We start from the raw sequence: 27,333 nt of genomic DNA, 5'->3' as shown, positions 1-27,333 counted from the left end.
TTTGTTAAGCACAGTTTAAATGATGATTAAATTAAAGGTGGTAATACCAACCGCTTACATTTTTATCACAGTTTATCATGAAACCAGTAACTGCTTTATACCAAGTTGCCACCACAACATTCATAGAACTAAAGGGAAAAAACAGCTCCAATAAGTACTAACAAAAGTGTTTTCGTGAAACCACAACATGTATCTGCGACAAATCTAACTTCCAAAATGTAAAGACCAAAGTCTTTTTATCATCTGCATCTTTTAGGTGTGTAATGATCCCAATTACATCATAATTAACAGAAGTGTCTTACCAGTGCCAATTCCTCAGCCTGATCATCTCGATGTTCCCTGTATTGGCCCAGCATCCGGTCCACTTTGGTCAAGTTCCTGCTGGTGTCCTGCCCGAGAAAAGAAGCTTTCAGTTAACAATTATTGAGATAATGAAAGACTTATGATTAGAAAAGGATATTACACCATGAACCTGAGCAGACTGGTCTGATTTCTTTCAAAACACAAACAAAAGGTAACAAGCAAGAAATTGGTAAAGTGTGAAAAGAAAACAAGAAAAAAGTGTTTTTAAAGAGACAAAAAAAGAGAGAAAAATTATCTGAATTTATTTTTTCTTTTTAAATAGGACAGAACCCTACATTTTGGATTATTGTTTCATACATACAGCAGTTATGTATGATTGTTTTTTGTTTTTTTTTTGCTTTTTTTATGTCATTTTGTTTTTCATTGTTTTCTTTTTACTATTCTTTTACTGCTAATTTTCAGGAAATTTGCAGGAAAGTTTTTTTTTGTTGTTTTTTTTTATTTTTTTTTAGAGTTTGACCAATTTATCAGTCAACTGATATTACTGGCTGACATCCGTCCTTTCACTTTTTTGAACACATACATTACTGATGTTTTTTTTTTATTTATTGTTTTTTTTTTGTTGGTGTGTAATGTTAAATAAGTAAATTGTTAAACAAAAGTTGCATGTTTTAGAAAGCAGCATTATGAATATTTTGGGATAGTCATATCAGTGCAAAATCAGTGCATAATCCACATAGAAATGATCTATTTTCATTCCAGCACAAAAATTCACTATATCGGTCGCCATATTGGTAATCGGTGAATTTTTCACTATAAAATCAGTATCACATTGGTCTCAAAAATCCCATATCACTTTTGAAAATATATGTATGATTTTGTTTTTGGTTTTTTTGGAGGTTTTTTTTTAGCTTTTTTCCCGGTCATTTTCCTTGTTATTGCTGTTTTTTGACGATTCTTTTATTGCTAATTTCCAGGAATTTGTTACTTTTTTGGGTAATTTCTTGTTAAGTTGCTCACTGCCTTCTTCCCATAATGCTAGGTGTGTCTCAGTGTGTCTCATCATGAGGTACAGTACCTGTAAAGTGCTCGCCAGTGTGCTGATCTTCTCGGAGAACTCCTCGGCTCGACCATCACCTCCTCTCCCGCTGACCCTGCCCCTCTCCCGGCCAGCACTGCGGTGGTCTCCCCGCCCCCGGGGTCTGTGCACCGGCGTCCTGTCCAGAGACTCCGAGCCGCTGGATGTATCCATAGTTTGGTACAGTTTAGATTTACTGTAAAACGGCCGACTCTGCAAATCTGACGATTAACTGTTATCTGTTAACTGCAACGTTAATCAGATTAACGGACAAACTGGGCGGATTCGGAACTTTCTTTAACGTTACAACATCTATTTTTGACATAGCTAGCGAAAATAAAAGCTTTGTCATTGTTACTTTAACAACAAATAGACACAGAAAGCTATCTGACCGACAAAACAACACAACTCAAGCAATTCAAGCTGCCCTCCTCACAATAAATCACAGAGCTGTGCATTGTTTATTGTGATGCTAGCTACAGGTGGCAACTACTACAGCTAGCTAACCAACCGCAAGCTAACTAATTTAGCCTTGTAACAACACCGTAAAAACGACAAAACACGGTACGTGTCGAGCGGAAACACAAGAAATAAATACCGCCGCCATAAACACGTTACATAAAAGCCGCTGGATTTTCGTTTAGAGAGTGAAAAGTTTGCAAAAGAGCGACTCCCAGCTCTGCTGTGCTATGGCAACTTGAACTAGCCGCGTCTGAGCAGGAAAACAACAGACGATAGCGACCGCGAAGGATGCCGGGAAGTGTAGGCCGCCCACCACGGAGCAGTGTGGGAATGTGATGTTAGTGGACTACATTGTCCAAAGGCATGCGTTTGCGCCAGTGTTACCGCTCATCAGTAAGAAAAGAAAAGAAAAGAAAAGAAAAGAAAAGAAAAGAAAAGAAAAGAAAAGAAAAACAAAGAAAAGAAAAACAAAGAAAAGAAAAGAAAAGAAAAGAAAAGCAAAGCAAAGCAAAGAAAAGAAAAGAAAAGAAAAGAAAAACAATAACATTTATATATAGCCATATAGAACATTTACACTATACAATTGACTAACGCACATAGAATAATAAACTTGGCATAAATTAAGTTTTTAAATGATAAAAAAAACATTAGAATAGGCAGTTTACTTAAATTATTTTCTGTGCAATAATAATAACAATAACAATAATAATAATAATAATAATAATAATAATAATAATAATAATAATAATAATGTTTATAAAATTGATCACATAGAAATAAAAATCATTCAATTATCAAATCAATTCTAATAATTTCATTTTAAAGCTAAAACGCTTGCACTTTTTCTTACATTTGTATGCAAGACTTGTAGACTAAAAAAATACTTTGGACCAACCTCAAATATATTATTTTATATAATAATATTAAAAATAAACATAATAATTATTATTATTATTATTTTGTTTATTATTATTATTACCAGTAGTAGTCATAGTAGTAGTAGTAGTAGTATAGAATTGACTAGATACAATATATATAGCCTATATATGTATATATATATATAAATGTATAATGTATGTTAACTGACTAGGCTACCGTGCCCACTATAACACATTGGCTTGACATATATTGAACTAAAAAATTGCTTGTAGAAATAATGATTAAGAATTCAATTAATAACAATAATTAATTAATATTGTTATATTTTCTTATTATTTATTTACGTGTTTATGTATTTGGATATTTATTTATTAATAACAAAAATAATTGGAATAAGCAGCTTACCTCATCTATTTTCTGTGTTGTAGTAATAATAATAATCATCATCATCATCATCTTCTTCATTTATCGAGTGCTTTGCAAGACAAAGTTACAAAGAGCTCTACAAAAACAAAAAACAGAACAGACTACAAGAAATATGACTCAAGGGGAAAAGGACAAGAAAAGAAATATTCTCGAGTCTAACACAAGAGTGCCTCAGAAGTCCACCACCCTCCCCTCAAGTTGTAGACCACCTCCAAACCCACCACAGAGCCGCAGCTGCGCGTCCTCCAGCTGCTTCTCCACCTTTCACAACCTCTCAGAGACTCCGGGGGCCCTGAGCGGAAAACTCACACTCTCCACCTGAGGAATAACTCACAGACAAGCATTACACACTGCTTAAAAATTGATATAAATACTTGTTGTTGTGGGCATCAAGAGAACTGTCAGGATACAGAAAAAAACAAACACAGCAGTGAGTGTGCGGATATTTTGAGCCGACACTGACAGCGCGCAGCTCTCCAGCATGCAGGTGATAACGTGCGCCTTGTTTACGCTCGTCAGCCTGCCGCTCAGCGCCGCGGCGGAGGCTGACTCCTGCCCCGCTGTCTGCCAGTGCCTGGAGTGGGAGACTCGCACCATCTCCTGCCTCGACATTGATATTCTCCCCAGGTTTCCAGCCAGCACGGAGACACTGTAAGTAGGCGTTCAGCTGCAAAAGTGATTTCTGCTGGTTTTGTCTTCATGCGTCTTGAATGTAAAGTGCACTTAACCCCGAGGAAGAAAAAAAAATCATTAATATCATGAATATTCCTTCAAAGTGCTCCCACAGGGACTTTTAGGCTGACTTTGATGTTAAGTGGTTATTCTTTTTGAAGGTTATGATATTTTTTAGATACTTCGTCAGAGGTTGTCAGTGTGACCTCTTGAGTTGGAGTGAAATGTAGCAAATCTTATAATATGTAGAACAGATATTAAATTTATGAATAATTGATAACTGGGGGAAAATGGCTTGATTTATTTCAAAAACATGGGGTGAAGGTAATGAGAAACTTAAGAAGAAATGACCCACAAAGTTGCAAGAAATAAGTTAAAAAATAATAAATAAATAAAAATTAAAATAATAATAACAAATTCCTAAAACATACCAGAAAAGGAAGGTAAAGGGAAATGACATTAAAAAGTGCTTACAAATAATTATAATTCTTTTTTATAATTTTAATGTATTTTTAAATATATATATATATATAATTAAAAACAATTAAAATATAATTTTTAACATTTCTTGTCATTTTGTGTTGTCTTCTCCCCATATTTCCAGAGGAAGTCAAACCAAATTTCCCAAAAATATTTAAATACTGAAAGGCATCTCAATGCAACACATGGAAAATGGTGTTGATCCAGATTTCAAAGGGTTAATGACTGTAATGATTAATTTTTTTTTGCACTAAATTTTATTTAACAAGACAAGTGCTGGAACAAGATGAAATAGCAGCCCATACAGTGCAAAAAATACTCTTTTGTTTTTATTTGTTTGCTTTGTGTGAATGTAGTTTTTTTTCTCTGAAAATATATTTTTGATTTATATCAAATCATAATTTAAGGTTTTAGACAAATAATAAATATAATTTGAGGGAAAACTGCTAAATATGGCTGGAACAAATCAGAGTATCTTTTAAGTTGGTCCAAAGTATAAACCTTTTCAGTGAACAAGTTAAAGTTTTACATTTAAAAGTACAAAAGTGTCCTCATCAAAATAAAGTAAAATGTGGGAATTTGGTCCAATCAGAATAATATTACAGGATTATAATTAAAGTATTGATGCACTGATGTGTTCATCACTTCATTGCTGCAGCTGGAGCTCATGTTAACAACTTTATATACTGCTGGTTAGTTTAGTTTCATATTTATGCACCACAGTTTATTAGTTTATTAGTAACTAAGTCTATCAAATAAATGTAGCAAAAAAAAACAATATTTTCATCTTTTCATCAATAGTGAAGTCAAGAACCTCAAGGTTGTACTGAAGTACTTGAGTAAATGTACTTAGTTACTTTCCACCACTGAAAAAAGAACTGAATCATTATAAAAAATTATCCAAATTAAAGCTGAAGGGGTAAAGACGACCTCATTTTCCCAAATATCTAGCTGATTTTCTCTTTATTTGTGGTTGCTTCGGGCTCTAATGCACCTCTTTGAGTAATATTACAAATTTAACTTTATTTTCTAACATCTTATTAATTGTTCCTAAGTGTCGCCATAATAAATTTACTACAAGGATGGACAGATGGAGAGACAGTGACAGAGAGAAAAAGAAGAAACACAGAGTTCAGAAGATTTCTCAGGAGGCTGCAGGGTATTTAAACATTTCAGCAGCCTGCAGATGAGACATCTTTAAAAAAAGGATGATTTTTAGTGCTTAATTAAAAATTCTTGCTCATTATATCTATTTTTCCCCATGTTACACACAATTTAGGGATTTCTTAGACATAACTAAGCCACCATCTTCCCCAGGCAGCCACGAGGACAACTCACTGACTGTGCAAACAATTAATTTAGATTTACCTGCATTTATATATGGACATACTGATTTAATTTGATTTGTTTGAATTTAAAAGTAGAACGACTCCAAGGAGCATCATGTTGAAAAAAAATCTCAGAGGATAGCACGTAGAAACTTTAATAAAACACTTATATCCAAAGTGGTCCTCTTTGGAAATGGCAAACAATTCACATTATATTGGTTCATCACTGCAGAGTGCACCAGAGCCAAAAACAACAAATCAAAGTATCTCTGACTTAAAAAAAAAATTAAAAAAAAAAATCTAAGAAATAAAATAAAATAAAATAAAATAAAATAAAATAAAACAAAATAAAATAAAATAAATTAAAAAAAAAAAAACATCCACTGACCTCCCTTACTCCTTTGTCCAAGAGAACAAACTAGGATCCGATCTTTAGGAAATTTAAGAAAAACAAATATCTTTTTGCATCTATTTGCAAGCAATCAGGCACTAAAGTGAAGTGAAATCACAATACACCCACTCCCATTTCCAGTAACAGTAACATGACAGCATAATAATATAACTGTCAGCTTTTGCCACAACTAATAATTACTTTCATCAGTGATTTTCTGTTTATTGCATGTTTTTTTTTCTCGAATAATTGCAACAAAATGCCCAGCACATCATTCAAAAACTCAAAATGGCATCTTAAAAAACTTAAACTTAAAACTGCTTATTTTGTCCAACAAACACACTAAAATCCAAAATTTACAGCGTCAAGGGAAAAAAAAAGGTCTTTGCATCTTTTTGTACTCATGTGCTACATAGATGACAAATCCAAAATAAAAAACCGTATCATCGTGCAGTGGAGAAGATGCTCTGCTGTTTTTGATTCTTGTGACTAGGGACTGTTTGTTATTTATGAGAGGTGAAGGGGGCGTAAACGGGGGAGACCCTTCAGATAATACTTTTTAAGGGGAGAGTTATGGTTTTTATTGGCTCAGGGGAAATTAATGTTTTTTATTTCATTTTTAATTTCCTAAGAACCTAAAGTGGATTTTAAATGCATGTTTTCCTTAAAAATCTCCAAAATCATTTATCAGAATCTGTGATATACGGTTATTTATGGTGGAGAGAGGGTCATGCATTTTCACTCAGCGCCTCCTGTTCTCATGCCAAAGTCATCGTAAGCTGCATTTACACTTCCTGTTCAAGGCGGGAATATCGCGACGTTGTGCTGCTTCACGTTTCTGTGTTTAACGTTCGATCGTGGAAAGAGGGAGCAGAGTTGTCCCGCCTCTGAGCAACAGGTATGATACCCACCCTGAAATGAGGTCTGTGTAAAGCCAGAAAGACGTGACCTTGGGTGAGTAACGTTTTGATGATGTGTTTATGAGTGCGTTCCCAATTCAGCTCGAAAACACGGCGAGAACAACAGGACTTCTGTATAATAAATGTGTATCAGCCATGACTCGATCCATAACTTTTTTCTATGTTTTGGTTTCTCGCTGCAAAACAAGACGCACACAAGTGCAGCCAGCTGACGACGGCGATCCTCCTCCATATCTGTTTTTCTTCTGAAGTCACGTTTGATCACGCGAGATTCTATGAGATCCAAAGTCTGTTGGATCGCCATTGTGACATCTTAAATACAAACGGCGAGAGTGTGGTCTCACGATCCGGCCAAATCGTCTAGTGTGTGCGTTTCGACGATCATAACATTAAAAATCGTTTGAATCTGTCATTACGTCTGTGGTCTCACATGTTTAAAAAAATCGGTTAACATTTTAAAATCCTCTAGTCTGTACCAGCCTTTACGAGATTAGCCGCCATGTGACATTAAGTTATTTAGTACGCCGTCACTTTAACGTACGCTGCAGGATCTGAGTTACTAGTTACGTTCTCTTCATGTGTCAACACGTACAGAATGACAAAAAAATTAACCTTTTTGGAATATATTGTTCAGGGAGGGTCATGATATAAAAGAAACCTTAAAGTCTCACCTCAGCAACTCTAATAAATAAAGCACAGTCCCTTAGCAGCGGGCAATAAAACCAACTGAACTGTACCAAAACTAACAGCAGACCTGTGAGCAATCTGCCGTCTCGTTATCTGAAACCCCCTAAAATCTGCAAAGAATCCCAGGAGCCGACATGATGTAACACGTCAGGGTCACTTCTGAAAAATGTAGAGGGGCTTTTACACTTCCTAAATTGCTTAAGTACGGGACAGAAATTATGCAACAGAGAGTTTGCCTCGGCCTTGAGTGATGGAAACACATGCCCTTCAGAGGGATGTGTGGAAACATAGAACTGGAAGACTTAGAGAGGCTGTTTCCATTCAATTCAGCATTCTTGAGTGATAAATCAGACCGTGCTGTTACATCGTATAATGTGAACTTTTGGTGATGCTGTTGTGGAAATGAGCGGTCCTGGGATTTAAAATAGCTTTCTCACTGATTCTTTTATGCAAAATTCCTCAAAAGCAGTGATGTAGGCTCACCGATAACGATTTATTTAAAACCGCACCATGTTTTGTTAATCGTCATTCCTTTCTTAGACTTTATTGGAACATCCTTCGGTCCCAAACACCACTTTGCATCGCCTCCAACAGCAACCATCACATGAAATTATCTCCCCGTCACTGCCCCAATTCACTTGACCACGGGCCCCGAAGTCCCCTACGATTTCCTCACATTCCTGCCCGGCGTTTACCCAGAGCCCTCCAAGAGGATCGAGAGAATAAAAGCACACCAAAAAAGCAGCGGATCGTCACCCATCCTGATAAAAATATCTGACAAATTCGCCCGAAATAGACTGTGTATTGAGCGGGATGTTCTGGCAGATGAGGCGTGAGAGAGTTTGATTTTGTTGTACAAACACTGAGGAGGGAGTGACCCCGCTGCCCGGGTCAGAGCAGAGAGATACTGACTCCAGCCTGGCTGAGACTCACTAAAGCCTCTCTCCCACTGCACTAAAAACCTGCTAAAACCTGCTTACATCTGGATTTTAATGCTATGGGAACGCATACAATCTGCATTCACACCTGGGTCCTCCGGCTGCTATCGGCACTGATGGGAGTGCAACACCGGGGTGAATGTCGTTATTTAAGCTCCTTCACCGGCTAGATGCAATGACGGCCGTCACTAATTACCCGCCGTCTCATCGTAGGCAGCACTAAAACGCTGATCCAAATTTGTCTACACCAAGTTTGAAAGAGAGATTGAATAAGTAAGAGATATAAAGAGAAGAAACCACTGAAAAGTTTTCAAAGAACTCTGATCCTGCTGCTGTCTGACAGAAAGGCCGACTGGTGCGGCAATACAGTATTTAGTGGGTTTACCCGTGTCTGAAAAACCTGTGTGCACGTGTTAATTTTGGTGTGAAAGCGGTATATGAAAAAGAGGGGTTGCACAGTTTCCCAGTGATGGACTCGTACGTGCGACTAGGCGGTAGGCGGGTTTCCATTACTGATTCAAGCAAAACTCAAAAACTCTAAAACACAACTGTGAGCTGACAGTGTTTCCACTGAGTGACGCTCTGCAACTTCTCCTCTGGTGATAACATCCCAGTAACCATGGCGATGGATGTTCAAAACATTAGCAGCTTTATTTCTATTGCAGCCACCGCACTAGCCGTCATTATTTCCAATCCAAGGCCACGTAGGCGTGTTATGGAGCCATGATGGAAAGGCGAGCCCCTTATACGTGGGAGTGGCCACGTATGAGGGATTTCTGGGAGATGATAGTCCACGATTTCACAGAGGAATTGTGGATTCAAAACTTCCAGATGATTTGCTCAATTTTCTCAGAGTTATGTGATGCAATAACAGCTCCTGTAGCTCCTGCTGCATCATGGGAGCCAGTTCCTACTGACCTACTAGACATAGCATCATGTGACCTAGAAAAGACTAAAAAGTGCTTCCATTAATATATATATAATTATATATATATATAAATATAAAATACAAGCTTTTAAAGTTGTATGTTCTTTAGCTAAGCTGAAATTAAAAACACAAGTCCCTCCTCAGTGCCTGCACCCCTGCTTCCCTCACAAGTAATGAACAGTCCCTAACCACCGAGCGAGGCCGGTGTTGGGACGAGGAGCACGCACAGAACGACGAGTCCAGTTAAAGTCCGACTGAGGTGTTTACGTGACGAAGGAGCTCGAATTTTCTGGGTCTGTTCGTCCAATTTTGAGAAATTCGATTTAGTCCGATTTCAGTTGGACTAACATGTTTACATGTATTTCAAAGGTCCAGTTTCAGTCGCACACAATTATTTGACTTTTGGTAACATCAGACAACCTCTGAATCATAGAAACTGAATATCACATAGAGCTCCTTTAAATCAACTCCGCCAGAAAGCGTTAACATGCGATTCCAAAAAACGCTCCTTTTTTTCAGAATTGGTGGACGTTTGTGTTCATGAATAAAAGCCTTCTTTGTCAATACACTTATTTTTAAAATGCCACACAATCTGCAAAAAGTGTTTTCACTAATTCTTTTATTAACATAAGAGTTTGGTTAGCAGAGAAAAATTTGTACAAGTCCTACTCACAAAACAACGCGTGAATGCAAAGCAGACGTCTGTGCGTGTCTATGTGTGAGTGTACATATGTGGATACTTAAGAGTTTGGAGTCCTTTGTGTGTGTGTGTGTGTGTGTGTGTGTGTGTGTGTGTGTGTGTGTGTGTGTGTGTGTGTGTGTGTGTGTGGTGCAGGTTACTCCATGTGTCACTGGGAGTCAGAGAGGTGGAAAGGAAAGCACAGACACGCTTTAAAAGCCTGCGTAGCGTGACTCCCGACTGCGTCTGGACGATGCATTCAAATACAATATTTACCTTTTACAGCACATTTCTCAAACACCCGGAGAGCTCCATTTGAGAATAATTAGGAGGGAAAAAAGACTTCAAGGGGAAAGGAGGGAAAACACAGCAGTTCCAGTCTTTCAAAAAAACCTCAGAAATTTTGGATTGGAGTTTAAACATGTGATAACTCGTGATATTCGTCGTCCCTCGACCTCTCGTCTAATAAAACCGGCTGAAGAGTGAAATCCTAATGCTGTTTCCTGAATGGTAACAGATGAGCACTGGGACTGATTGTAAAATAAGAAGTGGGACGTCGAACATGATGAGCTGTAGCCGAGATTACTGGAAATACTGACAGTTTCCCAGCTATTAATTTGTACCGATGGATCGTGGAATGGAAATTGTTACTGTAACTTCACATTCTGCAGTAATTAGCTCACGTATTTATGAGAAAACAAATGTAATCTTATTTAAACCCTAGAACAGTGATACTCGATTTACAGCCCATGGACCAAATCTGCCACTAATTGAGTGCTGGGTGGCCCCCAAACCATTTTTAATTCACAATAAAAAATAAAGTGAATCAAACTAGGAATTGGTTTTGTACTTTAAGTATACACAAGGTGCCAGAGTGCATAAAAAAGCATCAAAATAGAGCTTGTTTATCAAAAAAGTGTCAGTGGAGGATCCCCCACACCCCCGACTGAGGTCCTATAGCTAAAATGGTCAGTGGACCTGCTCTTGTAAAGCGCTTTTCTAGTCTTTTGACCATATAAGGAATTTCACACTACATGTCACATCCACCCACTCACACACACCGTCACACACTGGTGGCCGAGGCTACCGTACATGGTGCCACCTGCTACTCAGGAACCATTCACACGTACTCGCACTGATGACGCAGCATCGGGAGCAATTTCAGGTTCAGTATTTTGCTCAAGGACACTTTGACATGATACCAGGATCAAACCGCTGAACTTCCTCTGAACTACAGCTGTCCCAATGTCCCTTAATGTCCAAAAATCCTAGAAACGTCCAATATCTCTGAAATATCCTAAAGTCTTAGAAATGTCCTAGAAACATCTTATATCAAGTCCTCGAATGTCCTAAAATCCTAAAAACATCCAAAAATTGTAGAAATTTTCTGAAATCCTAGAAATGTCCTAAAATCTTTTAAATGTACTAAAGTCGAAGAAACATCCTAAAATCCCAGAAATAACCCAAAATCTTAGAGATGTCCTAGAAACATCCTCAAACATCCTAAAACCCAAGAAACATTCTAAAACTGTAGATATTTCCTGAAATCTTAGAAATGCCCTTAAGTCCTGGAAACGTCCTAAAATCCTAAAAATGTACTGAAATCTAGAAACATGTGAGGGGTGCTGCGACGGGCCCCTGGCCTCCTGTCATTTTGCAAAAGCGAAGCATGTTGAGTCTCCCTGCTTTTGAGTAAAACTCATTTAAAAGGTAAATCACTTTACAGCCACGTGTCCTCACAGTTTTCTTTTTCTGCGTACACTGATGAGATCAGAACAACAAAACTGTAGTAAAAAGTAAGCCTTTATGGAGGATTTTTAGAGACAGAATCACACTGGAGGTTGAAATGTGCAGCAGCACGTGTAAGCGTCCCTCTGTCCCAGCCACCGCAGACCATTACACACCAAAATAAAACACAGCCCATAGTAAACACTGAGATGTTGTCAACCCAACGCTGTCAATATTAGGAATTATGCGGCTTCTCCCACTTCAAACTCAATTCCCACCCTGTTTGTTTTCTCGGGTTTCTATCCAAAATGACAAATTGGGGGAGTAATTTTCTCCTTCTCCGAGATGGGCTCACTGGTCTCCTCTCTGCGCTCTTTAGAGAAAATGCTGGTGATTTGAGCGGCGGCGGCAGAGAAGCAGTGCGGTTGTGACGGGGGTGTTTGGTGTCAGGGTCTGCTCTGTGTCCCTGTGTTTGTTTGAGTTTGTCAGAGGGCGCAGGGTGCCGTGCTCCCGCGTCTAGTGACTGACGAACCCCCCCATGAGAGCGTGATTCAGCCTCGCGGGCCAGATCTCGGCCTCTGAATTAGTCTATTGTTCCCCTGATGAACCAAAGGTGCGTGAAGATGGTGGCTTTGGCTGAGTCACTTTTTGGTACCTGATTCCAAACGGATGCACGCTCTGTTGCGTGTTGAAACCGGATGCAGTGGAACAAAGTCTGAATGTGTATCACACTGCAGGGTGGCCCAACATGACATCAACACATGTGGCTACCATGCTAATCTCTTTTCTCTATTACTATGTTGTGATTCCTAAATCCACCACAACAACATCTGAAGCACGATCACAGGAAACAAATAACACATTTTGACTAGAGCCAACAATCTACCCTTAACCCTTTGAAACCTGGACTGATATCAGTTTTCTTGTGCTGCTTTCAGATGCCTTTCACAAGCTTTTTGACTGTTTGATGTCTGAGAAAATTGGTTCAATTTAATTTGCAAAATATGGGAAACAAAAAGGAAACATTGCAAGAAGCTAATAGCCATAGCATCATGTGACCTATAAAAGCCAAAAAAAAAGTGTTTAGTAGTACCTCATAGTACTCGGTCAGCTTCTTTTGGAACCACAGGAGAGCAGGTACCAAAAAAGGTGGTACCAGGTACTTTTTCCTAATGGAAAACCAAAAAAGGCGAGTAGAGTAGGGCTGGTACCATGTAGTGGAAACATGCCTTTTGTGTCCTGTGTGAAATCAAAAGTCAACGTCAAAAGTCAACCAACACTAACTCTAACTCACACCATGAACTTTTCCAAAACTGAGCCATGAACTTTCTCGTGCCTAAACCAAACAAAACTGGTTCAGATGACAATAACGACCTTTTACTGGGCTGATAACGCTTTCTCAGCCTCCCAGTAGGTGTATGAGTCCCTTTATAACCCACACAAGGACGCTCATTCAGTTGAGTGACAACATTTAAAAATGGTGGATCTCCGATCAGCAACTGGTAAGCTTAACCCTTCAACCCATATCGTCAAGTCAAAAGCCCAGAACGAAATAATACAAGTCATGTTTTTCTGCTTTGATGGCTGTGGGATCAAAATGTCAGTTTGAATGGGTTTCAATGGAGCATTTTGTGACCTTAACAGTCTGAATGTAACTATTTAGTTTCCACAGTGTATTTTAGACTTATTGTAGGAGCTGAGCTGGAAATTCACTGATTAAACAAAGATACACAAGCTGGACAAAATGTATGCCACATGCATGAACACAACCAAAATTACCCCAAAAAGAGGAGAATAAAAAGCATTAAAATGGTATGGTTAATACACAGGATTCTTTTTAAAATTTGAACAATTTCTCCCCCTTTTCCTAAAAAAACCCTGCAGAAAGCGAAATGTTTGACTTGTTGGTAAATGTAGGAATATAGAAATGATACTCGTACCCAATGTTACAGTGTTTCTGTAACATTGGGTACGAGTTTATCCTGAACAATGTGGAGGTCAGTTTAAGACTGTTTGTCTCAATCTTAGGTCCTAACCTTACATTCTCAAACATTGTCCTAAACAGACCCAGACATTGTTTGATTTGGCTGCCAGCTCAGGTCCACTCAGATCCAAGTCTTTTTTTTTCCTCCGTGTTCCTAGAATAGTGGGGTCTGTTTCACCATGTGCTTCAAAGAAACCTTTCATCTGATACTGACATTTATCAGCGCTGGGCCTTTATCTGTCTCTCACTGTTAGATCTCCTCTTGTCCAGAGCTGATGGACGAATGTAAAGAGAAAAAAACATAAAGAGAGAATCTTGAATATCGCTGTACTGAATGTCGTTACACTCAGAGAGAGATCTTCGTCATGTCCATATTCAAGAAAATGTGTGATATTTTGGGAAATACTTTTTTTTTTTTTTTTTACTATAGGGGGCCGTTTTCATGGCAATGCTTCTCGCATGAAACGTTAAACTTTTGTTGTGGTTTTGCCTTTCGCTCACACGTTAACGGTATTTTTGGGGCCTGAAAGTCGAAAGTTTTGAAACTGTGTTCCAGAGTGTAATTTTTTGAACCCTCTTATTATTATTATTAATAATAATAATAACAATAATAATAACAATAGTAACCATAACAGTAATACTACTACTACTACTACTATTAATTATTATCATTATGATTATTATTATGATTATCATTATTATTATTAAAGGAAAATTTTTCTTCCTGAATTCGGCATGACACGGGGTGAGTTGCTGATATTTGAGTATTATTTTAGCGGATGAAGAATTCCTTTAACGAAACAAGTATTTTTGAGGTTTTATGCATCATTTCATTTAACATTAGCAAGCATTTTAACAGCACAGAAAACCTCACCGGAGCAGGTCTTTAACACCTTGAAACCTGGACCAACATCAAATTTCTTTTGCTGGAGTATTTCCCAAAATATTTAGCTTCGTACCTCTTTTAAAATTGTCAAAGAACACCTTGCTGATGATAAGAAAGCCATTAGAAAACACTGAATAAAAAATGTGTTTGTCTTTATCTTTCAACCAGATGGCTTTTTGAGACGCGGCTGTCGTCCGTGCCAACAGACGCCTTTGCCAACATGGTCAACATTTCGAGGATGTGAGTGGCGATTTATTCAGTGGGATTATTCCATTGGAGGCTGGTACACTTCTCATGAACTGCTGTTCAAACACAAAACACTTCACAGTCGCTCTCATCCACCTGTTGCCTTTCAACTGCTCAAAAAATGGGAACCAATCCCAGCTTCAAACTGCCCAACTCTTTTCCTCTTTGTCTCCCACCCAAGCAGCTGATACGCTCTCTGTTTAGTATCACCGCTGGCTCCTAATCACAGCTGGACGCGCTAATGCTTTCCATCAATAGGAATGTTGCTCCGTAGACCGCAGCAGGGCTTGGACACCGGCTCGATATTCCAGCAGAGCGTTTTTTGGGTGTGTGGTGATTTTAGACTCCCAGTAGAGGTGGAGTCTCTGCGTAGAGGTAAATATACACTCGAGTCCTCATCCCCAAACACAGAGTCCATCTGCGTCCAAGTCATGAATGAAGGGAGACGGAGAAGTTTTCTGTAAGCCTCAAAGTGCTCAAAGTGTTTCCATTCACTTTTTTTTGCTGTCCAGATAAAATGATAGAAATCAAAATTCTCAAACTCTTTTTTAACTTTGTGAACACGGAGGTGTGTTTTATTAAGTGCCTATAAGCGAACAGAATACAAGCTTTTTTTTCTAGTCATTTCTAAGGTTGATCGAGTGCTAAGTTGGTTTATTTAAAGAGTAACTTGTTACCAAGTAATAACAAATGGGAGCCGGGTGACTGATGACTGGGTAATGTATATGAGGGCACATACCTGTAAAATTACCCGTGACTTAGGAGGCTTTAAGGTGGGTCGATAAATTCAGGAAACAGTTGCTTGAGGATACTTTTTAGAGCAGCACACTCAAACTCGTTTATAAAAACACGTCTTATATTTCGCCTCTTAGAAATAAAGGTGCTAACATGAACCGTAGGGTTCTTCAGCTTGTCCCCACAGGAGAACCCTTTCTGGTTTCTGTAAAAACAGATAGATGTCAGAGGACTCTACCTCAAACCCAACATAAAGGGTTATACCGTAGACTGTTTGTAAAGATGGACGACATGAAAGCGCCGTAGAAGTGAAGCCAAAACATCTCGATCGCCCCCTGGTGTCTGGCTGCAGTATAGATCATAAAGCCTGCCTCCTCCATGTGAGCAGATGGGACATGTGCCAAACTAGAAACTCACAGTATACGGCAAATACATTTTCCAAAAGACTGTTTATGTCATTTAAAGTACATCTTACCGCGCTTATGTTTGTTCAAGTGTTTGTTTTTCTAAGTTTGGTTTTAGTGAGTTATTTGATGCTGTAAAAACAGGGTTTGACGTCATGATCGACAGCTGGGTGAGCCAATCGGTGTCCTCGCAATCAGTGTGCTGTTTATGATTGGTCAGATAACTGTATAGGCAGAAACTCCCCCAACATGGAGACTGCCAGTACTCAGACTCTTGCTCCAAAATTTAATGACGTCACCAGCACAAGATGGCAACGGCTTTTCACCTTTCTAAGGTTTTAAACAAAAACCAACCCAGGAGGTTCTTGCAATAATCTCTGACACTGAAAAATGAAGCCAACATGGAAAAAACAAAAAATGCAGTTCCTCTAATGGCCACTTGAGGCTTGAGACTCCAAGAGTCAGTCAGTCTCCACAGACCCCCATGTTAAAATGTCCAACTTTACAGCAGAAATCAACAAACTGGTAAAAAATAAATAAATAAATAAAATATGGTTTTGGTCTCAATAGTTAAAGTGATAGTTCACCCAAACATGAACTTTCAGTCATTATCTACTCACCCTCATGCAGGTGTAAAGTTGGGTGAGTTTTATAGTCCACAAAACACTGCCGGAGGATCACGAGGGGAAAGGCGCAGCACTCATCTCCCACAACAACAACTGAAGCAAATGGTGACCAGGATTCAAACGTTAAAAAAACCCACAAAATGTGTCCATACTGCTCGTCTGAAGTAATCCAAGCGCCCTGAAGCCCAGATATGCCAAGTTGTTTTGAAAATTGTCACAGACATCATATTTTTAGCCTTGTTGTTGTCTTTGTAGTACAATCGCAAGTAAAGTATATAAGTAAAAATATTGGGAAAACAAACTAAATGCTTATTGTAAGTGTCTCATTGGTCAAATTATTGTACATTACGACACTTTTGGAATTATTGATCGCACATCGTAAAGAGGGCAAAATTATCATACAAATACGATAATTATCATACATCTGGCAACACTAATGACGGCCGAAATGCCAAACTAAAGGCCTCAGAAAAGCAGTCCACAAACCAATGGGTGATGTCGGGGTAGCTACATCCATTATTTATACAGTCTTTGGATAAAAAAGGTTCCTAACGGATTCTTTAAAGGTTTCTTCAGAAGCAAATGGTTCAGCCATTTAGGAAGAACCATGTTGGAACCGTTATTCTTCAGAGTGTACACGGTACTTTCATTCTTACAACTTAGACGGATGGTTGAAAAACTTCATTATATTGACATTACAAAGACAGTTTGTCCTCTAGCTTTGTTGTAAGCTCTGTGTGTTTTTTTTAAAGATATATATCTGTGGACGTGACGCTGCAGAGGCTGGAGAGGCACTCGTTCCACGGCCTGAGGAAAATCACCCACATGTGAGTAACTAAAGGAAAAATGGCACACTCTTCATCGATCGCGATCGATTAAGCCGTTCCATTTGCTCTCCGGGGAGTGAAATGCTTAATTTTGAACCTCGCCAGCAGCAAATGAAAGCGAGGAAGAAACACATTAGAAGCTTATTTTCTCTCCTGCGCTCCACTTACTGCTCCTCATCTGACACACTCACAACCGTAAGAACAGTTGTAGGAACATGCAAATTAAATGAGAGACGATTCAATTTCACAAAATAACCCTTTATCTGGACCATTACTGTCTGTTATAGGTCTACTGCATCATGGAGCAGTCTCCAGCATAGTACAAGCTCAATCAAAGGAAAAGAAGGTTTTAAAAATACAGTAAGAGCTTATTTAGGCGTACAGGATTTAATAGGAGGTTTTTGTCGTGTTTTTTGGCTCATGATTGCAGGTGTGTGTTGGTTGGTTAATGATATTTGGCTGTTTTATGTTGATTTGAGTAAGAAAATTAAGACTTTTATTGTGTGTTTATTTTTGTTTTGTTTCTTTGAATTTTTTTTTTTGGGTTGATTTTGGTGAATTAATTATGATTTTCTTTTAATTACTATTTTTTAAAATCGTTGTTTCTATTATCATTAATGATATTATTTTTGATTTGTTCACTTTTTTATTGTATTGATTACTTTTATTATCAGCATTACTGTTTGTGTTGTAATGTAACGTTATGTTGTTTTGGACCCGGGGAAGACTAGCTTTCACTTAGGCGTCAGATAATGGCGATCCTTATAATGACCAATAATTATAACTGGCTGAAAAAGACGGTGGGAATAAGCATGTGTGAGCAGAGAGGCCCAGCAGCAGCCAGCATTTGGCTTCTCTCCCCGTCCTCTTCATGCTCCAGCTCTCGTTGAAGCGGCTCAGGGGAAAAAGTCTAGCAAGGTGCACTCTATTCTCAATTATAGGATAGAGATTTATGGCTGAGTCTCCGGGTGGACCACACACTTTCCAGCAGAGCACCTCCTCGCACTTCATATATTACTGCGAGACTTCCTGCCCATGTGAATGATTTGTTCCAACTTACAGCATCTCTGCAACACAGCCATTTTTTTGTGTGTGCTGAATAAAACGTGTGCAGCCGTTTGAGACGGTAACTATGATTAACAGCCGCAGAATTTAATTCGACACGACTCAGTGCGTGTGTGCGTGTCATTTTTATCTTAATTATCCTGCCTTTTAGTCTTTCCTTATTAGCCGCTGAATTCCAGACATCCAAAAGCAGACAGAAACAATAACTCAGACCGCTCGCTGAGGGTTGTATCAGTGTTCTGGGGGTGTGATTTGGATCTCCGGGGCCTATTTGCCACTGATTGGTGCGGTGTGGTGCCATACATCAGATAATGGCATCTCTCTCAGGTTTCCTTCAGGGTCAGACACAAATTAATGCTCTGCTTCCTGTTGGCTGCTGCAGGCCGACAGCAGCTGTGGATCTGAGACTGAAGTCAGAGGAGCGGAGGATTCAGAGGGGGCTGGGCGAAGCTTGTACCACCAGTGTCAAGAATTCTGGGTTTTTTACTGGGAATTTATGTAACAGATAAATCTAAAGTTTCAGTCATCTATTGGCAAATGATACAGTGGATGCACAGTTTACTAACAACAACATTCTCGGCCATTAATAGGGAAAATAAATAAAATAAAAATAAATGAAAAAAAGAGGACGTAACACCAGAAACACACTGGCTGCTAACACAAGGAAAAAGCTACTTTTAATGGGTAATAAACTCAAATGTACGAGTTTTAGTGTGACCTGCAGAGGTGCACAGATGTGAGAGCTCTATAAAAATGTCTCTGCTGGTTTAAAAACAGCTTCAGACAACAGCTACGACTCAAATATTTTCATTCCTAGAACCTTGTGTGGCTGACGACTTAAAATTATTTTATTTTTATTATTATTATTATTTTTATTATTATTATTTTATTTTTATTATTATTATTTTATTATTATTATTAGGGATGTAACGATTCGCTCAACTCACGATTCAACGATACTGTTATTTTAATACAAAATGAGATTAAAGAAAAATTATTACTGAAAAATATTCTGTTAATTGTTTCAAACAAAAATGATACAAAATACTGCATTTTCTCTCCTTTTCTGTGTCAAATTAAAGAATCCCTTATTATTTCTGAGGTATAAATGCAAAACACAAACTATGCAATGAATGCATTTCTGGACATTTACGATGTCCCCTGCTGTTAAAAACCCCTTTCACTGGGACGGGGTGGTCTCATAAGAACGACCCTAAAATCATATTAGGTTCACTTTTTTCCTGTGTGTTTCGTGACCCGTCCACCACGCCAATATGACTTGTTACACGGATTTACTATTTTACGTAAGCGCATTGCTCACATTATCGCAGCCTTTCAGATTATGCGGGTTATATGAGGATTGCGGCAGAATTATTTTCCGTCGGTATTCGTGCAAACAGTGCATGATGGGAGCAGCCTGTTTTCCTGTGAGATGACGGTACTGTTTGACTTGGCTATCTACATGAACCTGATTCTACGTTTTAGTGAGGCTGGTTTTCAGACTGCTTAGTTAACACGACCAGCCAAAATCACCAATGGAAGAAAAGACCACCCAGCGGCCACAGAAACACAAACTTTATCAACAGAAAATCTAAAGACAAAAAGAGAAACTCTCTCTGTCCCACTAACAGATTCACTGAGTGAAAAAACCTCATCATCCAATCAGAGGACTGCTGAGAACGATGATCTCCTGCAACTGCTTTGTATCATCAGCTGAAAACTACAGTTAAAACATTTTTAAAAACGTTTTCTGTTTTAATTTCTAAAAACGTTCTCTAAAAACTTCTTAAGTTTTTCTTTCTGAAACATTTTTCTAAAAATTTCAACTGCTGTTTAACTAATCTCTTGTACTTGAGTATTTATTTATTTATTATTATTTTGCTCTATTTGTTCAGACGCTTGAAACTTGTGATATTTTGAGATTGTGATCTATGAAAAAAAGGTTTTAACTCTATTTTGCTATTTTTCATTTTTCATGACACAAAGCGGTTGCAGGTGATCATCGTTCTCAGCAGTCCTCTGATTGGATGATAGAAGATTTAAGGCGGTCTCTGTTTGTACATATATATTTATGTAGAAATATTCTGATGCTGCCATTATACCTGATAAAGGTCCAGACCAAAACTTTCTTTCACTCAGTAAATATGTTAGCAGTTTGCGGGACAGCATGCAGGAGTTTCTCTTTGTCTTCAGATTGCTCCTTTCTCCAACACATGTGTCACACATACAGGTGTGCAGAGATTTTCTTCATTCATCAACAGAAAATCCAAATACAAGGAAATTAAATTCAAAAACAGCTCCGTGTAACCGAGTCCAAAGAGTTGTGACAAAGACTCAAACTCTTCACCTCGCCTGTTTGGCTCGATGCTGAGTTTCCCTCCGACCTGACCTCGTCTGTCTGCCGGGCTGCGTGCGGTTTGTCAGGTGTGTGAAGGAGGTCCAGGACGGGGCGGCGCACACACCATCAGACAGCAGAGAGAGGTGTTCTGGGCGGACCGGAGTAAACACACTAATGAAACACTAATTGGACTCAACTTCCGGCGCTGGCTCTCTGCACCGAGTTTCCTCGTCCTGCACGCTGGCATGCGACCTGTTCTGCTCAGTCAGCAGCTTTTGAAGACCACGCAGTGTGTTTCTAAACCGAGCCATGTCACAGCGGCCATCACACACACTTCTGTCTTTTTTTCTTGTCTGTTCTTTCAGAGAAATACGCAACGCAAAAAGTCTGACATATGTCGACCCAGAGGCCTTTAAAAATCTCCCAAACCTCAAATACCTGTGAGTATTTTATTTTTTTAACTCAGACTCTTTTTGTCATTGATTTCCACATATTGATAACATTACAGTGATCCAAAAAGATGAGGGGGTCTTTATTTAAAATGTTTAAGTCTGGTTATAATTCATATGTAGCGATCTATTCATGGCATGCGTGTGTACCAGTTTGGGCAAGAATGAGTCATGCTCCATTTGAATGTAATGATTCAGAAAAGTGGCTGCACACTCGAAAACTTCTCAGAAGAATTCAATGTGTTTGTGATTTCTTTAAAAAACATAAAAATAAGGCTATGAGAAATAATAGAAAAAAATGACCCAAAAATTGGCAAGAAACTAGTAAAAAGTACAATAAAATTTCCTGAATAACAAAGTTTAAAAAAAAGAAGTAAACATGAAGGAAATAAGTGTTTAAAATGTACAATTATTAATTTTATAACATAATTTTAAAAATGTTTTTATGGTTATTTTCCCTAGTTTTTTTCTTTTTTCCCTAAATATTTTTCCCTAGCTCTGGCTGCAAACATAACAAAAAATTTCAATGTATTTTTGATTTCTTTCAAAAACATAAGAGGAAAGCCATGAGCAACGGCAGAAGAAATGACCCAAAAATTAGCAATAAATTAGTAAAAAGCACAAAAAATTACCTGAATAACAATGATGATAATAATAATAATAATAATAATAATAATAATAATAATAATAATAATAATAATAATAATTCTTAAAGAAAAAAACAAAAAGAAAATAAGGTAATGACCTGGAAAAAGTGATTGAAAGCAACACAAGAAAAGTTATTTTTGCTCCCTGTTTCAAAGGGTTAAGAATATTTGGCTTGTAACCAGACAATTAATATGCCAGTATATGAAGTTTTAGTTACTGTTTTTGTAATAGCAATGCTCATGATACTTTTGCATTACAATGTGGTCTAATATACTCCCACAGAGGGTTAATAATAATCCCTGATAATTATTATAATAATTATAATAATAATAATTTAAAGCAGCTTGTGTTGTCTCTGTTGAGTCTGCATTAGGTCCTGACTGTTTCTGTGATTTTGTTTTTCAGAGGGATTTTTAATACCGGCCTCTCCTCCTTCCCCGACTTGAACAACATCCACTCTAATGACATGAACTTCATGCTGTAAGTTGCTGTTAATGTTAAATTAAGCACACAGCTCAGAAAATATCGGCATTGTACCTTTCTGCAAATATCTAAAATTTGTTGGTTTCATGCCTTTCTGACGTGATGTAGTATTTGAGCTGACTTTGTCATTGGGAGGTTAAGGGAATTGCTAATGCTGTGACACCAAGCTGCAGACCAGCTGCAAAACACCGATAGCCCAACGAAGAACAAAAGCAGTTCTTTAACGTGTTGTTGCTGTTTCCAGCAACTTTTTGGCCACCAAATGTGGGTGTTTTTTAGCAATTTATCACTGTTTTTCCACCAAGACGTCACTAGGCAAACATCAGCTGCTTTATTTCTATTGCAACCACCGCACCAGCCGTCACTATGTCCAATCCAAGGCCACGTATAGCCATAGCATCATGTGACCTAGACAAGATGAAAAAACGTTTTCATTGCCGCTTTGCAAAATATGGCTTAATATGGCAAATAGTACAACTAACATGATGCAGCATGTGAGCTGGCATCATGGTGAGGAGCTCCGGTCAGCTCCGCCTACACACGTTACTCCTTAACGACGACTACACGGCCAAACTACACTGACAAGCTGCAAAACCGCTCACCCAAACGAGTCTAAGAGCCGAAGAGCCCGACTGATCACCACGAGTGAGAAAAGACCAACTCAGTTCTTCAAACTCTTCCTCTCTGCTTTTCCTCTAAAGCAAACCTTTCCACAGCCGCCTCCTCTGTCCCGGTGAAAGGGCTTTTAACAGCAGGGGACAGTGTGAATGTCCAGAAACGTATTCATTTCATAGTTTGTGTTTTGCATTTATACCTCAGAAATAAAGAGGGATTCTTTAATTTGATACAGAAAAGATTAGAAAATGCAGTATTTTGTATAATTTTGTTTGAAATAATTAATAATTAACATTTTTTGGTCAGAATTTTTTGTTATCTCATTTTGTAATTGAGAAAATTGTTTGAAAATTGTATCGTGAACCTGGTATGGTGAATCATATTGAATTGTGAGTTAAATGAATCGTTACATCCCTAGTTATCAGTATACCAAATATTACATGTAAGCAAAGTTTGTACTTTGTTTCAGTCATCTGTCTCTCAGTGTAAAACGTCTGCCTGTCTGCATGAAATAAGCAGCTATTCTCACAACTTCACATCTCTCTGTCATCACCTTCTCAACTCTAATTTAATTTTCCTCCTGAGCCATAACACTCGAGAAAACATTCATCAGCTACGCTCCTCTCTTCACCACTTTTCAGTGAAAAGTATTTATTTACGACACCACTTCATTTCCTCTTTTGCAGGGAAATTGTCGATCATCCCTACATCACTGAGATACCGGCCAACTCGCTCCAGGGCATCACCAACAACGTGCTGACAGCGTAAGATATCTGCACGAGCATCAGCATGCACCACACATGCGTGCATGAATCTACAAAAATGCTTAACCCCTTAACAGGCATTGTAACAGCATGCCAGACATTTTTTTTGCACTGTTAAATTGCCTTAATAAAAAGTTGGAAAAACCCAATTTAATTTTTTTATATTAAATTGACTATTTGTTTTTTCCAACCATACATTTTAATCAGATTATGTTACTAAATCCATTATTATTTATTATATTTATTTTAACATTTTTATTTTATTTTTTTGTTTCTTTTATTAATTTAATTTAATTTTCATATTTTTATCACATAACATTGACAACCATAAATTCAATAGTTTTTTTATTAGATTCATTTTTATTTTTTCATGTTTATTTTTATATGTTCATTTTATGACCATAATTTTACTTTTTTAGTTTCCAATTTTATACAATGGATTTTGTAGTTTTTACAATGCCTTATACCAGGAAAAAAAATTTTCTTAATAAATTGATACATATTCTACAGTAATGTTTCTTAGTGTGACTGTTAAAGGGTTAAACCCAATGCAATTACATGTATATTTGTGTTGTACACTTATACACAGAACACATGAGGGAAATATTAACCAGATATAAACTGTAATAAATACACAGTGGGTGTTTTTTTTATCCCCAAATCTAATCCAAACCCTAAAATAGCCACAAGAAGACATGCAGATTGGCCAAAGTTACCTCACTATAAAAACATGTATTCGCTCTGAACTCACTCCAATCTCTCAAAGATTGCAAAAACCGAGTCCACAGATGCTCACTTACGACAGGCAATCACATGTGTGCGGTGAGGTCTGAGAGCGAGGGAAGAGGGATTGCAATTTTAATCCACAAAACAGCACGATTCAGAAAAACGTCGGGCGAAAAACCACAAAATTGCAGATGAAACCTCACCGTAGACTGTGAAATAAGTAGGTGCTACTTATCGCTGTCACTGCTGCTCAGAGACGAACTAAACATCGACACATGGAACAGATTTTCATTCAGATTAAACCTAAAGAGGCAAAGTTTTTAATCAGTGCTATTTTGTGGGTGTTGCAGGATGCTGTACGGAAACGGCTTCAGAGAAATCCAACATCACGCCTTCAACGGGACCAAGCTCGATCAAGTGTAGGTATTTTTACACAGCGGCCTCTTTGAAAGGAGCAGCGTGAACAAAACATTCGTATGTGTGTTTTAATCAGTGTATAATCGCCTGAAACTAAAAAATACTATATTTGTTAACTTAACGCTTTGAAACCAGACACCTTTAAAAAGTATTTAAATCTTTGAACCCCAAGCAAATCGCTGCGATTTTATTTAAAAACTTGGGGGAAAAGGCAATTAGCAACTTGGGAAGAAATGTTACAAAAAATTGCAAAAAAAAAAAAAAGTAAATATAGAATATTAATTTGAAAAAGCCAGGGAAAATGTCTAGGGAATTTTTTTTTAAAAAAAAAGAAACAAATTATAACAAATTTTCACAATTACATATTCAAAATTATGTTACAAAATTATTATATTTTAAAAACTTTTTCCAAGTTATTTCCTATTTTACTTATTTATTTATTTAATTTCTTGTACTTTTTACTAATTTCTAGCAAATTGTTGTGTCATATCTTCTTCTGTTGCTCATTGCCCTAAATTCCTGCTTTTGAAAGAAACTGAGCCAATGTGCTCAGGTTTTAAAGGGTTAATAAACTCATCAGATCTACACAGGGAGCCGGCCCTCCTCACTGAGTCTGCTGTCAGTCAGCACGTTTACATGATGTTCGAAAAAGCCGAATTATAGAGTTTGTCTTTAAACCTTTAAAAACTTGAGAAAATTGATGAGATTTCTTTCAAAAACCTGGGAAAAATGCAACAACAAAATCTGGTAAGAAATTCCACAAACTGCAAGAAATTAGTTAATTTATAAAATGATTTTAAAGACACACAAATGTCTTGGGAATGTAGTAATTGCATATTGAAAATTATGTCACATAACTGTAAATTTTAAGCAACATTGCTTTTTTTTTTTTACTTTGTTTTTCTTTTTTGTTTGTTTTGTTTTTACTAATTTTCAGGTAATTTTATTGTTTTTTTTAAACTAATTTCTTGATTTTTTTTTGTTGTTGTTAACCGCAAGGCAAAAACAATATATATAGCAAATTATCATAGTTGAATTCTTAAAATTATGTTACAAAAGTATTATTTTGAGCACTTTTCCGGGTCATTTCCTTTTTTTAATGTTTATTTATTTTTATTTATTTTACTAATTTCTAGGTAATTTTCTTGTACTTTTTACTATAAAAACCGTGCATGTAAACTTACACAGTTAAGACTTTTAGAGATAATGTTTACAAATGGAGAATTCCTGCATAGAAAACCTTTAAAAGTCACATTTTTTTAATCTGATACAAAATCTTTCACTGGGACACCAAAATCAGTCGTTTTAGAGGTTTTACATCTCTCAGTATTTTGCCTGGATTAAACCATTTTCTGACATCTGGCATGCGTATTTCTTTCCCCAAAATTGCACTACAAAAGCAGCTGGGCTCCTCCAGGCCGTCTCATATGTACTGAAAAAGGGCCGGAGCCCAGCGCTTGATTAGTGCGCTGGAGTTCTCATGGGAAAATATGTTTCCAAAAGTGGGTATCAGGAAGTCTGCATTAAGAGCCCCCCCCCCCAAACTCTCAGTGAAACTCAACCAGAGAAACCTGTTCATAACTTCAAAATGAACATTCCTCCTGTTTTTTATGAAATCTTAAAGCCTTTCTGTGTGAACAAAATAACAAGTGACAAGTAAATGTGCATTTTGTTTTTTTAGCTTTTCCTGTTATTTTATTCAACTAATTTATTCTCTCTTTATTTGGGACTTTGTGGGAATTTTATTTTTAATTTTGAATATCCTTGTGACTAGGAGTTAAATGGAAATGGACTTGAATCAGGATGTTTTCTCTCCTCTTTTTTTCCCTTTTCTTCTCCTTCGTAATTATTGTTATTTATTATTATTAAGTATTAATAAATTTATTTGTTTATTTTACTAATATACTTTTTTTTTTAAATCATCTATCATTGTGTGCTGTCACTTGTTTACCTGGTAACTAGTCTTTTGGCCTACACTTTTATTTATTACCTTTACACGTTAAATTGTGTTGTGATTTATTATCGTCAAAACAGGCTTAAAGCAAAACTTTTGCAACTGTCTTTTTTGGTAAATCTTCTGGTTGTCAATGAAAATAAAATTTTAAAAAATAAAATAAACAAAACAAAACAAAACAAAATAAAACAAAATAAAATAAAATAAAACAAATTAAAATAAAATAAAAACAATCAATGACGCTTGACTCTAGATCTGTTCCCGACT

General features: G+C 37.3%; 2 protein-coding genes across 4 annotated transcripts in view; one reads left to right on the top strand and one right to left on the bottom strand.

The window, feature by feature from the left end:
* cep128 (centrosomal protein 128) overlaps window positions 1–2,118 on the bottom strand; it is an 80,238-nt gene extending 78,120 nt beyond the window's left edge. For all 3 annotated transcript variants that reach the window (XR_006106646.2, XM_042504011.2, XM_042504012.2), the window contains exons 1-2: window positions 1,382–2,118; window positions 303–389 (exon numbers count right to left, since the gene is read on the bottom strand). Coding sequence is in view for 2 of the 3 variants with exons in the window: in XM_042504011.2 (XP_042359945.2) it covers window positions 303–389; window positions 1,382–1,555 (261 nt within the window). In the remaining variant the exon portion in view is untranslated. The remainder of the gene's footprint in view (window positions 1–302; window positions 390–1,381) is intronic.
* Window positions 2,119–3,163: 1,045 nt separating this feature from the next.
* tshr (thyroid stimulating hormone receptor) overlaps window positions 3,164–27,333 on the top strand; it is a 32,559-nt gene continuing 8,389 nt past the window's right edge. Inside the window, exons 1-7 of the mRNA XM_088089432.1 lie at window positions 3,164–3,799; window positions 14,938–15,009; window positions 17,533–17,607; window positions 21,376–21,450; window positions 22,513–22,587; window positions 23,892–23,969; window positions 25,046–25,114. Coding sequence (XP_087945558.1) covers window positions 3,630–3,799; window positions 14,938–15,009; window positions 17,533–17,607; window positions 21,376–21,450; window positions 22,513–22,587; window positions 23,892–23,969; window positions 25,046–25,114 — 614 coding nt within the window. The 5' untranslated portion in view covers window positions 3,164–3,629. The remainder of the gene's footprint in view (window positions 3,800–14,937; window positions 15,010–17,532; window positions 17,608–21,375; window positions 21,451–22,512; window positions 22,588–23,891; window positions 23,970–25,045; window positions 25,115–27,333) is intronic.

Source organism: Plectropomus leopardus, chromosome 16, assembly GCF_026936395.1.
Source record: "Plectropomus leopardus strain MGB_pleo_1.0 chromosome 16, ASM2693639v1, whole genome shotgun sequence".
Taxonomy (NCBI): Eukaryota; Metazoa; Chordata; class Actinopteri; order Perciformes; family Serranidae; genus Plectropomus; species Plectropomus leopardus.
This window is presented reverse-complemented; position numbering and strand designations above follow the sequence as displayed.